This window comes from Morone saxatilis, unplaced genomic scaffold (assembly GCF_004916995.1).
Source record: "Morone saxatilis isolate NCDOM2014 unplaced genomic scaffold, NCSU_SB_2.0 Contig18, whole genome shotgun sequence".
NCBI classification, from domain to species: Eukaryota; Metazoa; Chordata; class Actinopteri; family Moronidae; genus Morone; species Morone saxatilis.
In genome coordinates this window covers 14,041,321-14,054,100 of record NW_023339740.1, presented here as the reverse complement: position 1 = coordinate 14,054,100, position 12,780 = coordinate 14,041,321, and the positions used below count along the sequence as shown (strand labels likewise).

The 12,780-nt window shown below is 41.1% G+C and overlaps 3 protein-coding genes across 4 annotated transcripts in view; 1 reads left to right on the top strand and 2 right to left on the bottom strand.

The window, feature by feature from the left end:
- fancd2 (FA complementation group D2) overlaps positions 1-6,176 on the bottom strand; it is a 12,993-nt gene extending 6,817 nt beyond the window's left edge. Inside the window, exons 1-23 of the mRNA XM_035661723.1 lie at positions 5,705-6,176; positions 5,402-5,462; positions 5,077-5,211; positions 4,910-4,977; positions 4,726-4,832; positions 4,521-4,578; positions 4,308-4,360; positions 4,101-4,179; positions 3,802-3,926; positions 3,616-3,703; positions 3,418-3,522; positions 3,213-3,313; positions 2,954-3,065; positions 2,790-2,825; positions 2,341-2,487; positions 2,088-2,222; positions 1,848-1,979; positions 1,609-1,716; positions 1,413-1,522; positions 1,252-1,306; positions 648-767; positions 418-491; positions 180-323 (exon numbers count right to left, since the gene is read on the bottom strand). Of these exons, the coding sequence (XP_035517616.1) occupies positions 180-323; positions 418-491; positions 648-767; positions 1,252-1,306; positions 1,413-1,522; positions 1,609-1,716; positions 1,848-1,979; positions 2,088-2,222; positions 2,341-2,487; positions 2,790-2,825; positions 2,954-3,065; positions 3,213-3,313; positions 3,418-3,522; positions 3,616-3,703; positions 3,802-3,926; positions 4,101-4,179; positions 4,308-4,360; positions 4,521-4,578; positions 4,726-4,832; positions 4,910-4,977; positions 5,077-5,211; positions 5,402-5,462 (2,153 nt within the window). The 5' untranslated portion in view covers positions 5,705-6,176. The remainder of the gene's footprint in view (positions 1-179; positions 324-417; positions 492-647; positions 768-1,251; positions 1,307-1,412; positions 1,523-1,608; positions 1,717-1,847; positions 1,980-2,087; positions 2,223-2,340; positions 2,488-2,789; positions 2,826-2,953; positions 3,066-3,212; positions 3,314-3,417; positions 3,523-3,615; positions 3,704-3,801; positions 3,927-4,100; positions 4,180-4,307; positions 4,361-4,520; positions 4,579-4,725; positions 4,833-4,909; positions 4,978-5,076; positions 5,212-5,401; positions 5,463-5,704) is intronic.
- A 612-nt stretch (positions 6,177-6,788) lies between these two features.
- Positions 6,789-8,642, top strand: gpx1b (glutathione peroxidase 1b). Its single transcript, XM_035661238.1, has 2 exons — positions 6,789-7,087; positions 8,041-8,642. Exons 1-2 carry the CDS (start codon positions 6,872-6,874, stop codon positions 8,389-8,391), a joined length of 567 nt encoding a protein of 188 aa, XP_035517131.1. The 5' UTR covers positions 6,789-6,871; the 3' UTR covers positions 8,392-8,642.
- A 459-nt stretch (positions 8,643-9,101) lies between these two features.
- The window catches only part of usp4 (ubiquitin specific peptidase 4 (proto-oncogene)), a 12,950-nt gene continuing 9,271 nt past the window's right edge, over positions 9,102-12,780 (bottom strand). For both annotated transcript variants that reach the window (XM_035661236.1, XM_035661237.1), the window contains exons 20-22: positions 12,258-12,361; positions 11,418-11,506; positions 9,102-11,210 (exon numbers count right to left, since the gene is read on the bottom strand). In XM_035661236.1, coding sequence (XP_035517129.1) covers positions 11,088-11,210; positions 11,418-11,506; positions 12,258-12,361 — 316 coding nt within the window. In that variant the 3' untranslated portion in view covers positions 9,102-11,087. The remainder of the gene's footprint in view (positions 11,211-11,417; positions 11,507-12,257; positions 12,362-12,780) is intronic.

Below are 12,780 nucleotides of genomic sequence, written 5' to 3'. Positions count from 1 at the left end.
ACTGTAGCTCAAACTGCTGAAACAGTTAATGCTGGTTCTGATAGAAAGCTGTCAGAACACACAGTGCATCGCAGTTTGTTGCGTATGGGGCTGCATAGCCACAGACCAGTCAGGGACGCCCAGGTGGTCATATTGTTATGGCTGATCAGGGTATATTTTTAATTATTTCGCTGACTGACTTGTTTGCCTTCTTGATTTGACTCTGCTGTTCTCCTTTGTTCTGGATGTCGTTGGCCAGCAAAGGCAAAAGGTTGATGGCAATGCCTCCCTGACTCTCCTCCTCATCCAGGTTGTACATCACATTTGCTGGGAAGGGAAAGGAGCTGAGATACACATGTAGGAAGGATTAATGACACTAGTTACAGGAATAAATATTGTGTCTAAATGTTATTTTGTGTGCGGCCATCTATCACTTACCCCAATATGTCCGGCCCTAGATCCACCACAAAGTCGTCCTGGAAGTCATCCAGAACACTCTTTGCGATCGTTTCCTGTTGGTAGCAGTAAGATAACAGGTCAAGAATGCCTAATTGTAACATAATTGCATCTTATAAAGCCGGATGCGTGTCAAAGATGATATCTATATTGCATTCAAAATGTTATAAATTACAAGATAAGGGAATGGTAAATGTTTATTTGAGACACACCTGCACCTGTGGGTCCAGGGTGGAGCTCAGGATCAGGTTAGCCAGTTCATCATAGTACAGAGCTGCAGCCTCAGGTGAGCTTTCACTGCTCGACTTCACCAGCTCCAACAGGGCTGTCACCTGCAACGAGCAACACACACACATGAACATTTCTACAGACCAGAAACCTGCAGTTACAGTAACACTGAACTCTGCTGGCAGATGAAACAGGACTGGAGAAAATACTCCTCAAGGTTATTATCAATGTTATAGACAAATAGCAATTGATAAAACACCACTGCATGCAAAAGTAAAGTAAAGATGATGGTAAACACAAATTGGAAAGTCATTTTATTAACTTATAAAAACAAAATAAATGCAAATTAGGAATTTTAGTCACAGGGTTTTGAAGGTTTTTCTCAACACAAATGTAAAAACGGAAAAATATTATTTTCCACATTCAGGAGATAATTCCTTACCACCTTCAAAACACCAAAACTAGAAGTTAAGCTTATACAAGTTTAACATTTACTGTTGTCCAAATGTACCAGAAGTTATGGATTGGAATGATAATCACAAACTGCAATATCTTTGCAAAATCTTTGTTTTAATGCCTAATGTGTACCTGTCTGAATGTCTCCTGGGGTAACGACCCATTCTGGGACTCCTTCGCTTTAAGCCTGAGTGGAGGTGGGGAGTGCAGAGGGAGTGATCAAGACATAGAGAGATAAAGTGACAGAATACACAAGAAAAACACTGCTTATGTCTGTGAGTAAGAGCCCTTACCTTAAGGCCCCCATGCTGCCTACAATCATAACAGCACCAATGATGCCGATACGCTTGTACTTGGGCACAGTGCTGGAGAGCTGTTTGCGGATCACTATATGCATGTCATCCTGAGGGGAGAAAGAGTAGGTCAGTGGGTGAGAGGAAAACAAGAAAAGGCAGCAAGTGTTGGACAAAAAGACCTGTGAATGTGCACCTGGATGTGAGATCCCTGCTGCTGTTGCCCAAAGGCCAGTCTGCTCAGAAGGTGGAAGAGTCTGCGGATCTGCTGGGGTGTGAGGTTGTCCATGTAGTCCAAGATTCCCTGTATCAAAATGTGTAATAACACCATGTGGGACTGCGAGTTTGCGCATACATTTACTTAAATGTTATTTACACGTTGTGGTTTGATTAGCCGCTACAATGGCAAATACTGTATATGGACCACCTCCTTACCTTGACAAAAACAGCATACAGGGCCATTTCTGAGGGCTTTTCTGTAACCAGGCCACAGAGCAGCTCCAGAGCCATGTCCACCTCCCCACCCACACCACTGCACACATGGGTCACTAAAGAGCCCACCACTTCCTATAAAACATAATACAGGATGGAATTGAAAAGACTCAGACACATTTATACTCAAAAACAGATAAACACACTTGTGCACATAAAGATAAAAATGAACCCCAAACCCACTTGTTGGCAGTAAGAGTCGAAAGCAGTGAATGAGTGTCGATACATGTGTCCACCGAAAGGCACCACGCAGGGGTCAGGGGAGCGCAGCAAACTCTGAGCCAGGGCCAGGATGGAGGGGAAATACCCACGCATGACCTAGAGTATAATCATTAATCAACACAATATATTCATCAAATTACCACTACAATCACTACATCAGTATAAAAAATAAAGTGCAATGCTCTTCTGTCTTTAGATTTAAGTTAAAACACACCTGAGCGTAGTCCCTGAAGGTCCTCTGGAGCAGAGCCTCCTGGATTACTCCAGTCCTCACTTTCACCTTCAGCACCCTCTCTGCCCCCCGTCGGCTCTGGTTGGCGTTGGTGGAGTGGAGGATGAACAGCACCAGCAGGTCTATTACCTGACATGTAGGAGCACATTTTAGCATGTTTTCCCATCCCATGTTTGATTATTCAAATACAGGAAATGAAGACCTGTTATTAAAAATTTAATTTAGTTATATATACTTATATAGTACTAACGTACTATATATATACGTATATATATATATCATATATATATATATATAAATAAAACATAATAATGGGATAATTTTACATTATCATGATGAAATAATGTGGTCTGTGATGTGTGAATGATGATTTTTTTAAGCACTTTTACACATTGACATTAATCAGTGTCACCTGAAGAGATGGCACTCACCTTATGGTCCTCCACTTCGTCCACAGACTCGATTGCCTGATGAAAAACGACAGTAAAAGTTCAGTAAGCAACACTGAAACTGAGAAGATTAGAAATAAGAAAAAATAAAAAGCATTTAGTAATCAATTAAAGCAACAGGGATTAAGAACTCATTAATCTCCCACCTTGAGCCAAGCCTCAGATATAGTTTTCTGGAATCGCACTGCTGACTTGATGCCGTCCAATATCAATGCAACGCTGTCCTGGCTGCTGCCAGCTGCCGGTGTGGAAGCAGACCTGCTCCAAAAACAGAGTTATTAGATTAAATCTTCAGGAATAAAATATCCATCTGCTGGCCTACTTCAAAAAACAGGTTCCTGACTACATACACGTGAAATATACTGATGTATAGTTGTGAGTGAATTGGAATCTGCGTCATCTTACACTACTGATCCTTTGCTCTTCATGCGACTCTGGGAGGCCTGCATCACAGGAGGGAGAATGCACTGCTCCAACTCCAGCTTTTTACGAAGATTACACACCACCTACACCCAAGAAAAAACACACCTCAGACTTCAAGTACCAGAACAACCAGAACACAATCACAACATTATGTTCTTTCATATGCACAATGCTGGGGAGCTCTGACCTCATATGCATCAGAGGCTGAGACAGAGTGCAGGATGAACTTGACCACCACAGGCAGGTCTTCCAGTTGCACTGCAGCCAAAGTGGCCATTACGGCTCCACGAACCTGAGACAGCACACAGTACCAGGTAAGTACACGGGGACATTCTCCTGGCCTTTAATTACTCACCAAAAATAAGTGTAATAGTGTGTGTGTTACCTCAGTGAGTAATGAAGAAGTCAGGTTGAGACTAGAGAGGGCATCCAGGATGGGGACAGTCAACTGAGTGTTCTCCTGGAGTAAAGAGCTACAGCGAACACAGACGAAAATAGCAGTAAGTATAATGAGTAACTCTGAAAACACACATGCAGTACAAGAAGTGTAGTAGGGATTTGCCGCACACACTTGAGCTCTCTGGCTATATCATTGTGCTGGGAGTCTTCCAGTATTTCTGGCATGCTGGTGATGATGTCCCGCTGAACCTCCACCGGCGCTACTGACACCAGCTCCATGAGCTTCACTGCCAGTTCCTGCAAATAACAGGCAGCAACCAGGGAATAAATTAACCATCGCACCGCCACCTAGAAATGAGTGTTGACTGATATGATACATGATTACAGGTCTAATGGAGATCAGAAATAACACCTCTAATGACTGGGGACGACTGTACATACAACACAACCTATGATCACAGAAATTACCACCTTGCTGTCCACAACTCTGTCTAGCCATTTGAGCTGGTTTATAATTATGCGAGGAATACTGATCCCTCCATCTCCAGAGCTGTGTAAGACAGAAAAAAGATGACATTTAGAAAAATAAGACAATGTAGGAAAAAAAAGTGTGTTTAAAAATACTACATATATTATATAGTACTTGTGCAGTAAAGTGAACTCATAAGAAATACTGACCCATCAAACATAAATTCAGGGAGTTTCTCAAGCAAGGTGTTAATGATGAAAGTCTGCGTCAAGGAGAAAAGTAGGTTAAGCATCTGTGGAGCATACAGTGCACAGTACACGTCTGCATGCCTCACAGCAGCGGGGACATTTCGCATTCATTTTTCTGTGTGAAGTCCTTTGTCAAAGGGTTGCCTTTAGCAGGATCTATGCAGAAAATCCTACCTGCAGCATCTCAATCCCCAACAGCATGCGAAGCAGACTTTCCTGGAATGTGCTGACACTGCAACACAGAGGAAAACACGTCAGTATGTGACACTATACACACCCTTGAACATAAGTTTAGTCGAAGTCGTGGCTGTACCCCTTAGAAATTTAAGTTCTGCCTAAAGTTGCCTTTATAACCACTGAGTGTTTTTATAACAGTTACCTGGAGTCTCCATCAGGCAGCCGTGGGACACACGGAAGGAGGCAGTTTCTAAACCGCTCAGGGTCCTCGATATGAGACTCCAATCCAGTGGTAAATTCCTGCACAATCTGAGAAATGAAATGTCAATTAATCATAACTGTCTCACACTAAATGCCTTGATTGTGTATGGGGGCTGTATACTTACCTCAGGGTACCTGGGACTCTTCTGTAGTTTCTGCTGTATCCTCTTTTGGAAAACTACTTGGTCAACAGCTAGAGGAGAAAAGATAAAGATCAGAATAATCAGAAGTGGGAAAACTGATTTCATCTACTGGTCTCATATATTTTGAAACTTAGATTGAGCATGTTTACCAATCTCATTGGATGTGCCACCTTGTTTCAAGGTGACACCTGCCTCTCGAACAAAGACGACAAATACACTTTCATTGCTCTCTTCTAGAGCAGCTTCCTTTGCTTGGCGACCAGTGCTGCGACTCTTCTTTGCCTCTATAGAGACAAGTTAATAAAATCATCATAAAACAGAATATATAAAGACAAACTTCCCCCATATAGACAAATCAGTGAATGAATGGGATGGGACAGGGTGTATGTTGGTGAAGTCATGCCAGATTATCTCATTCTCCTGTACAGGTAGATAGTTAAGAGCTGCTGTGATGTTACATTACATATCACTTACTGGTGGTTGTTGTGGCTCCCTGCCCTTTATCCGCAGAGGAGCGTCGCTTTTTGCGCATCATCTGTTCAAATATAAAAGTCAGAAGAATTACACCGAGCTGACACTTACGGTAGCAAACAAGCTAGCGTGTTTACAAGTCCACTTAGCTGAGGAGCTGTGCAGCAAAACACCGTGGCTAGTGTATTAACGTTAGTTCAGTAAGTTCATTCACTAACACAAACATGGCAAAGTATGGACGTTATATCGAGGTTATGTTGTTGGCTGTCAGAATCAGGCAGGGTGATAAAAGTGAGACATACATACGTTTAATGGACAGACGACGATGTTACGAGCTCAGTCACCGAAAGTCACCAAACAAACCTCCGCGCCAATGTGCTCAACGCGTCATCAGCCAGTTAGGGACCGTCTCCGTGGAGTTGAGTTTAGGTAACGTGAACAGGCGGGGACAGCAACAAATAAACGCCCAGTGCGTCAAATAAAGCAGCTACACATTTTATATACGTTATGTAGCTCGTTTATACGTTAGTCTCTTGACTGTGCTATTAAAAGTTCGTTCAACATAACAACATATTTTATACGGTTTCTCACTTTCTGGCATTGGACCGCATGATTTTACATACAATTTGGCCGTTGTTGGGCGGGGCTTAGATCTACGAGGAGTCTTTCCGGGATACGCCGTGTAAGGAAACCGCACAACCCCTAGAGCGGTGTACCTGCTCAACTGCAACGAAGAGTGTACAGTTGATCGAGATGGTTAACTGCTACCTGCCTCCTTCTTCGGCTCGCTTAGGTTTACAAACGGCATTAGCCCTGGTAACGTCTCGATTTACGAACTAAATGAACCGTTTTGTTTTTTAAAAGAGAACTGAATATAAAGATAAACTGCACTTGCAATAAATTAAGCTATCAGTATGTGCTGAGTAGTACCCAACAGAATCCGAATCAGTTTAGATATGTGTGCATATACAAGGAATTTGACTCTGGTTTCACACAACTCACAGAACAGTTCCCCCAGATATCGTCATGGCTAAAATAATTCAATATTAACCCTTTGTATTAATGCATGCATTCATTATGTCTATGTTTACTTAAATTATGGATACAGGGAAGAAGAAAATGACGAAATAGCAAAAAAGACTATATATTCATGATAAATCAAAATTATGAAATACTATGGAAAACAAATCTTGATTCACCATCTGAGAATTATCAGAGACAGTAAAAACTGAGATTTTTCTTTACTATTTAATCATTTTGAATTACTATGTGGCACATTTCTCTTTTTAGCAATCCTGACTTTACGTTCAACTCGGCCGACCCGCAGGCTGTAGGCTGTGAACTATCTTGACGGCTACACACAAGCTCTTCGCTCCAAAGGTTGGCAGACCTTCCCCTGGGCACTGAGGAGCGGCAGAGAGCGTCTGGAGGAAATAAAGAGAGGATTGACTCTGAAGAGAGCACAGCGCAAGAATGGCCCCGAATTTTTACGAGCTCACGGCCAAACTATTAACGGGGGAGACGTTTGATTTCTCGACCCTGCAGGGCAAAGTTGTCCTCATTGAGAATGTCGCGTCTCTCTGAGGTACAACCACCAGGGATTACACCCAGATGAACGAGCTCCATGAGCGGTACGCCGGCAAGGGGCTCGTTATCCTGGGGGTGCCCTGCAACCAGTTCGGCCATCAGGTGAGGACATAATATCTATATTTATTTCATATATAGGATTATGTATATCTACCAGGTCTGTTCTCTTATTGACTCTCAGGTAGATTGGGGTTATATGTTCGTTTGTATTTTTAAGTTTTGTTTTTATTTGATAATTTTTTATAATTAATTTGCACATACTTAAATAAAAGTAGTTTTGTTCATATTTTAGAACTACTTTTAACTCTGTACTGGCATGTTTTAGGTTTAGCTTTTAGTCTTATATTTAGTCAAATTATAACTGCGATCAAGTTCAAATGTGTCATTATCTAGCTCGGTGGTTAAACGTTTGAAAAGTAAACCTGAAATTCAAGAATACAGTTTTTCATGAGAACAGGCTGGTTGTAGTAGAGCAGTCAGAGCAATAAGTGATATATGAGGAAGTTGGTTTCAATTACCAAACGCCCAACAAAAAACACCCTGGAGTTTTTTGAGTACTTCCTTGTGTCTACTGCTTGTCATTGTCTACTGCTTCCCCAGCCGCCGTTATATGTTATTCATTAACTCACTGCCAATAGCAATAATATAAGTAACTCATTAAAAGGTGGTTACAGAAATCATGGTTCAGACGATGTTAAAACAGCCTGTGGGAAAGCTGCTTCCTGTTTAAGAAACTGCCAAATAAAAAAGAAAGAGAGGATTTATACAATCTGTGTGAGCTTTAGGTCAAACTGTGGCCTCCAAGCTGCCAAACCAAAGGTCAGCATTAGAATGGTTAACTGACCTGTAAGGCAATTCAATTATTTATCAGCTATTAATCAAATGACTTCAACCTTTGTGAATATGGGCTGATACAAAGTGATATTGAAATGTTAGTTTTACATCCATTAATTATTGAATTTTGCTAGAACATTTCCATAGTGTTCTTGTTTTAGGAAGATGCAAAAGCTTCCACACCCCCTGACTTTATATAACATTATGATCAACTCATGCAGGAGAACTGCAAGAATGAAGAAATCCTCATGTCTCTGAAGTACATCCGTCCTGGAAATGGCTTTGAGCCAAAGTTTCAGCTCCTGGAGAAGGTGGATGTGAACGGGAAGGATGCCCATCCCCTGTTCGCGTTCCTGAGGGAGAAGCTCCCGTTCCCCAGCGACGAGCCAACCGCCTTCATCACTGACCCCAAATTAATCATCTGGAGCCCGGTCTGCAGGAACGACGTGGCCTGGAACTTCGAGAAGTTCCTCATCGGGCCAGATGGAGTGCCCTTCAAGCGTTACAGCAGGACGTTCCTCACCAGCAACATCGAGGGAGACATCAAGAAGCTCCTCAACCAGGCAAACTGATGAATGGTCCTCCAAAATGTCAATGTTGTATGACACATGCTCAGACCTGCTGTGCTCACTTGTACACGGTGACTGTGACTTCTGTTCTTTTACTATATGAAGACATCCTCTGAAACCAAGCTAGTTGTGAGGGGGGGTATCCGATGAAATGTAAAAGGCTGAATGTTTTCAGCTGCACTGGGTGCACGTAAAGCACAGTTGTGGTTTGATGTATTAAAAAGGACCAATAAATTTATTTTTTTCAAACATTTTCATGACTGCCTCTCTGTGAAATTATGGTAGAAAGATTTGATCACTACAGAAGTCCCAACTGTTAATATTTTAAATTAAAATTTTAAAGACCAAATTGAACTTTTAATTTTTAAAACCCTTCTACAAGGTCCCATTGGACAATTATTTTTCTTACAAGTAACTTTAAAATGAAAAAGTTCTGATTGGTAAAACTATCCATCCAGAACTTACACATTGAATCCTGGGCTTTCAGTAATAGTGTGATTACTATTTACTGTTCCATTGCCACAGATCATAGTTCACTTTGCCACCAGTCAGCATGAATTGCCATAAAAGTTTGCACCACCTGCAATTACAGATCATTTTACAATAGTTATTTCACAACACCCACTAAAGTTAAGCCAGAATCACAGCACTGGTGCGGGTATACCTATTATTAGTTTTGTGCATGTAATTACTCCAAACAAACCACCTTGTTGAGGCTTCCAGTCTTTATTGTACTTTGAATTCAAATATTTCTCAGTTAAAAACAAATACTGTAGATATCGGCAATAAGATAAATATGAGGACAAGAATTTATACACCTATTTTCAATAGTGTGATTATTTACATCTCTTCGGTTATTGTTGAAATTGAATTGCTGTCATGATTTAGGGGGAAGAAAACAAGATTCGCTGCACTTGGCAGCTGAATTTTGTTTTCAACTAAGTATCTAGGATTACAGATATGGTGTAAAGCTTTTCTAGTCATATAGGCATAAATGATTATATTTAGGTAGTCATCTCTGAAGGACATAATGATGGCAGGACCAACCAGTGAAAAGGGCCACTTGGCAGCCCTTCATATCAACATGCTGTTATGCAACAAGAGTAGAATTTATGCCACAGAACAAGACTTATCAAGTACTAAGTGTCATCTGGTTTCACAAGAAGACCCTTGAGACTGAGTATAAGTAAATGTATTCTATTTTATACTCAGTCACACAAGACACCTGTTATAGCTGTGCTTCCTGTGACCATTGTGTGTCTATAAAGACTCCACTGAGATAAAACAAAAGGGATTATTGTCTTATCTTACAACTATTTTATCATCTTTTACTAAACAGCTGAGTAGTTGTCAGTGGAAGGGAAACTATTGGCTTCAGTGAGAATGCCGTTAAGGTACTGCTGTCCTGACCCCATCTGATGACACGTGTATATTGTTCCTCATGACAAGGATCAAGTTCAAGTTTCATGAATAAAGCACCACTTTTATACTAGTTTATTTTGCTTCACTCAGTGTGCTTTGAAGATATCAAATAACATAGCCATTTCAATACAGAGCTGCATTAATGTACAAGACTAATGAGGACAAGCCATTGCAGGTGAGCTAGGGGTCCAATCAGGCAGCAATCAAAATATGCTTATAAGACACATTAAAATGATCTGGAAGTGTATGACAGACCATAACCCTTAATGCTAAGGCCAAACCATACAAATCTGCCTAGATACACCAGAAGCAGGTAGATAATGTACTCATGGAGAATTCAAAGTGCCTCCTTTTTAGTTAGGTTGCAGGAATCAAAAGGCCGCTTTTGCATTGTGATTACAAAAAAATAAAAATAAAAATCATTAGCAGGGTGAGACTCCTCTCATAGGTTTAGGATCCGAGAGACAGTTGAGCCCGTACTGTGCGTCAAAGAACAAAAAACAAAACAAAAAGATGGCTGAACAAGGGCGATGTTGAAAAACTGCTTCTGCCACCCTTCATGTCAAGACGCAGATCTTAAAACCTTGAAACGAGACATCCCCCCTCTGTGCAACACAGCACAACTGCCGCAGCTAGTCTGCAGCTGCAGCAAGATCCCCCATCAGTGATCCACTCTACACTGGTGGAATAAGGTCACAGGATTCTTTCAACGAGCATGGCGTGTATTGTTCGGAGTGCACACTGCACTGGTAAAGTTTGCCTTTACCTCAGCACAGCAAGATGTGTCTAGGCACAATGCCAGTAACCTGCTAATGTCTTATCAGTTGGTTCATTTTTAATTATAAATACCTTTGAACGCTTTGGTTGAAACATTGTTTGAATTTGGCTTTTTTTTTTTTCTTTAATATTTCTGACTGTTGTTGTGAGCAACAGAAACATTTGTTTATCTACGCATTTGAGGGCACTTCTAACATTCTGTTCATCCAGTGAGAGGATTTATATCCATTTATACTCCTTAGTTCCAGACTAGTAAACTATGTTTAGGAATCAGTAGGCCACCCGCTGCAGAGAGGAAGTCTCTCAGTTCACTCTTCTGACAAGGCTGTTGGCTCTAGTTGACAACATACGAGACAGAAATCAAATAAAATACGGGGGAAGGTAGGGTTAACAATGTTAAGTCTGTGGAGTCCTCTGTCACTAAAGTAGCTTTGTGTGTGCGTCCGAGTGTCTCTATTTGCTGTATGTGTTTCAGTGCGTGTCCCTTTCGCCGGGATTCCTCAGTTTGTGTCCATGTGGTCATCAGCGGCTTCCGGGGCTCCCCCCAGCGAGGCCGAAGGCTGAGGTTTGGAGGGGGCTTCCTCGTCTCTGCGCTGATAGAACAGCACGTAGGCTGCTTTAGTCTGCAAGGGAAGACCAGGGTAGGATTACATTACAAAAACAGGGACACTTGACACCAAGGACTGAAAGCCGAGAAGGCTGCGGGCTTATCTTCATCAAGCATCGGTCAATGGATAAATAAAAACACCAGGATCACCAAATACTGAATCTCTGAGGGTATTCAATGACAGGATATATAGATTTATGAACTTCAATGAGTCCGAACTCACCACAATCTGGTCCTCTGTGGCAGAGGAGACACTGCTGTCATCAAAGTAATACCACTTTCCATCCACTTTATTCTTGCCATAAGCTGTGTCTGTTAGGGGGGAAAGAAGTGTTAAAGCCTTCGGAAATGTGGCTTACAATAGTAAAAGTGCATTACATGATATCAAAGTTCAGGGTCTCATTTATCAAGACTGTAAGTGTGGCAGACCACATTTTATAAAGTTTTCTTCCCTCACCACAAGAGCACGGCTGCGGGCAGGGCAGCAGCAAAAAACATATTTTAGCCGCATAAAAAGAGGCCCACATAAAACACATCAGCCTAGTTTTCATAATAAATGTCCGAGCATAACCACAACAGTTCAACCCAATTATCAGGAAAAGTTCACAAATCTCCCAATATTTTGAATTTGGATGGAACCTAATTTCTAATACTTTTTAGATGCTTACCACTATCAAACACTAAGACCCTAAATTCCATAGTCCATAGCTTATTGTGTGTTCGGGTTTTACCCAGGAAGAGATACAAATCTTATCTGACCTGTTCACTATGAATGAACAAAGCAAATATGAAAAAGACAATGAGTCCACAGAAAACAAAGATGTGTGAGACACTTTGCCATATTGTAAAGTGCCTGATTATAGTGTCCATGGAGACACAGTGGTCGTTCAGCAGACCATCTGTTAACACATATTGTGTGCATGTCTGAAGACTAAACAAACTGTGTTGTCACAAGAACTAGAGCGTGGCTGAAAATAAAACAGTAAATAGTAAAATAAGTAAATTGTTTTAATGTTAAGCTATTCTTTAAGAGATTAAGATGAAAAAATGAACAATAACTTACAGTGACCCCCTCCCATTCCTCCATAGTGGTTTGACACGGCAATGAGGTCATATATGTAGGGGCCGGCCTTGGGGTCACACACAAACTCGGACATGTTCAGATCCCTGAAAAACAAAATATCATGTTGCATGTTGCAGTTATTAAACTTTACCAAGGAATAAAACTGTAACACACAACAGAATATGGGCCGACTGGAAATATAATCCACCCTTTGTAAGCATGAGTCAGCCTTTTTTTTTTAAAGCAGGATTTCAGTGACGTTTCCTCTGCTTCCTGGTTTCTAGTGGATCAAGTTCCTCAACAGAGGTGAACACACAGTAGCCGTTAGGCCACTCAATCCTTAGGCAACTTCTCTATTTTAAAACACAGAGAATGTTGATAAGCTACTTTAGTTACACAGCTGACAGTATGTCAGTTCTCTGGAGATACAAGTCTATTTCTTAAAACCACAAAGTAATAATAATAATAATAATAATAATAATAATAATAATAATAATAAAAGAAAGCCTGAGCTTCAGACTGC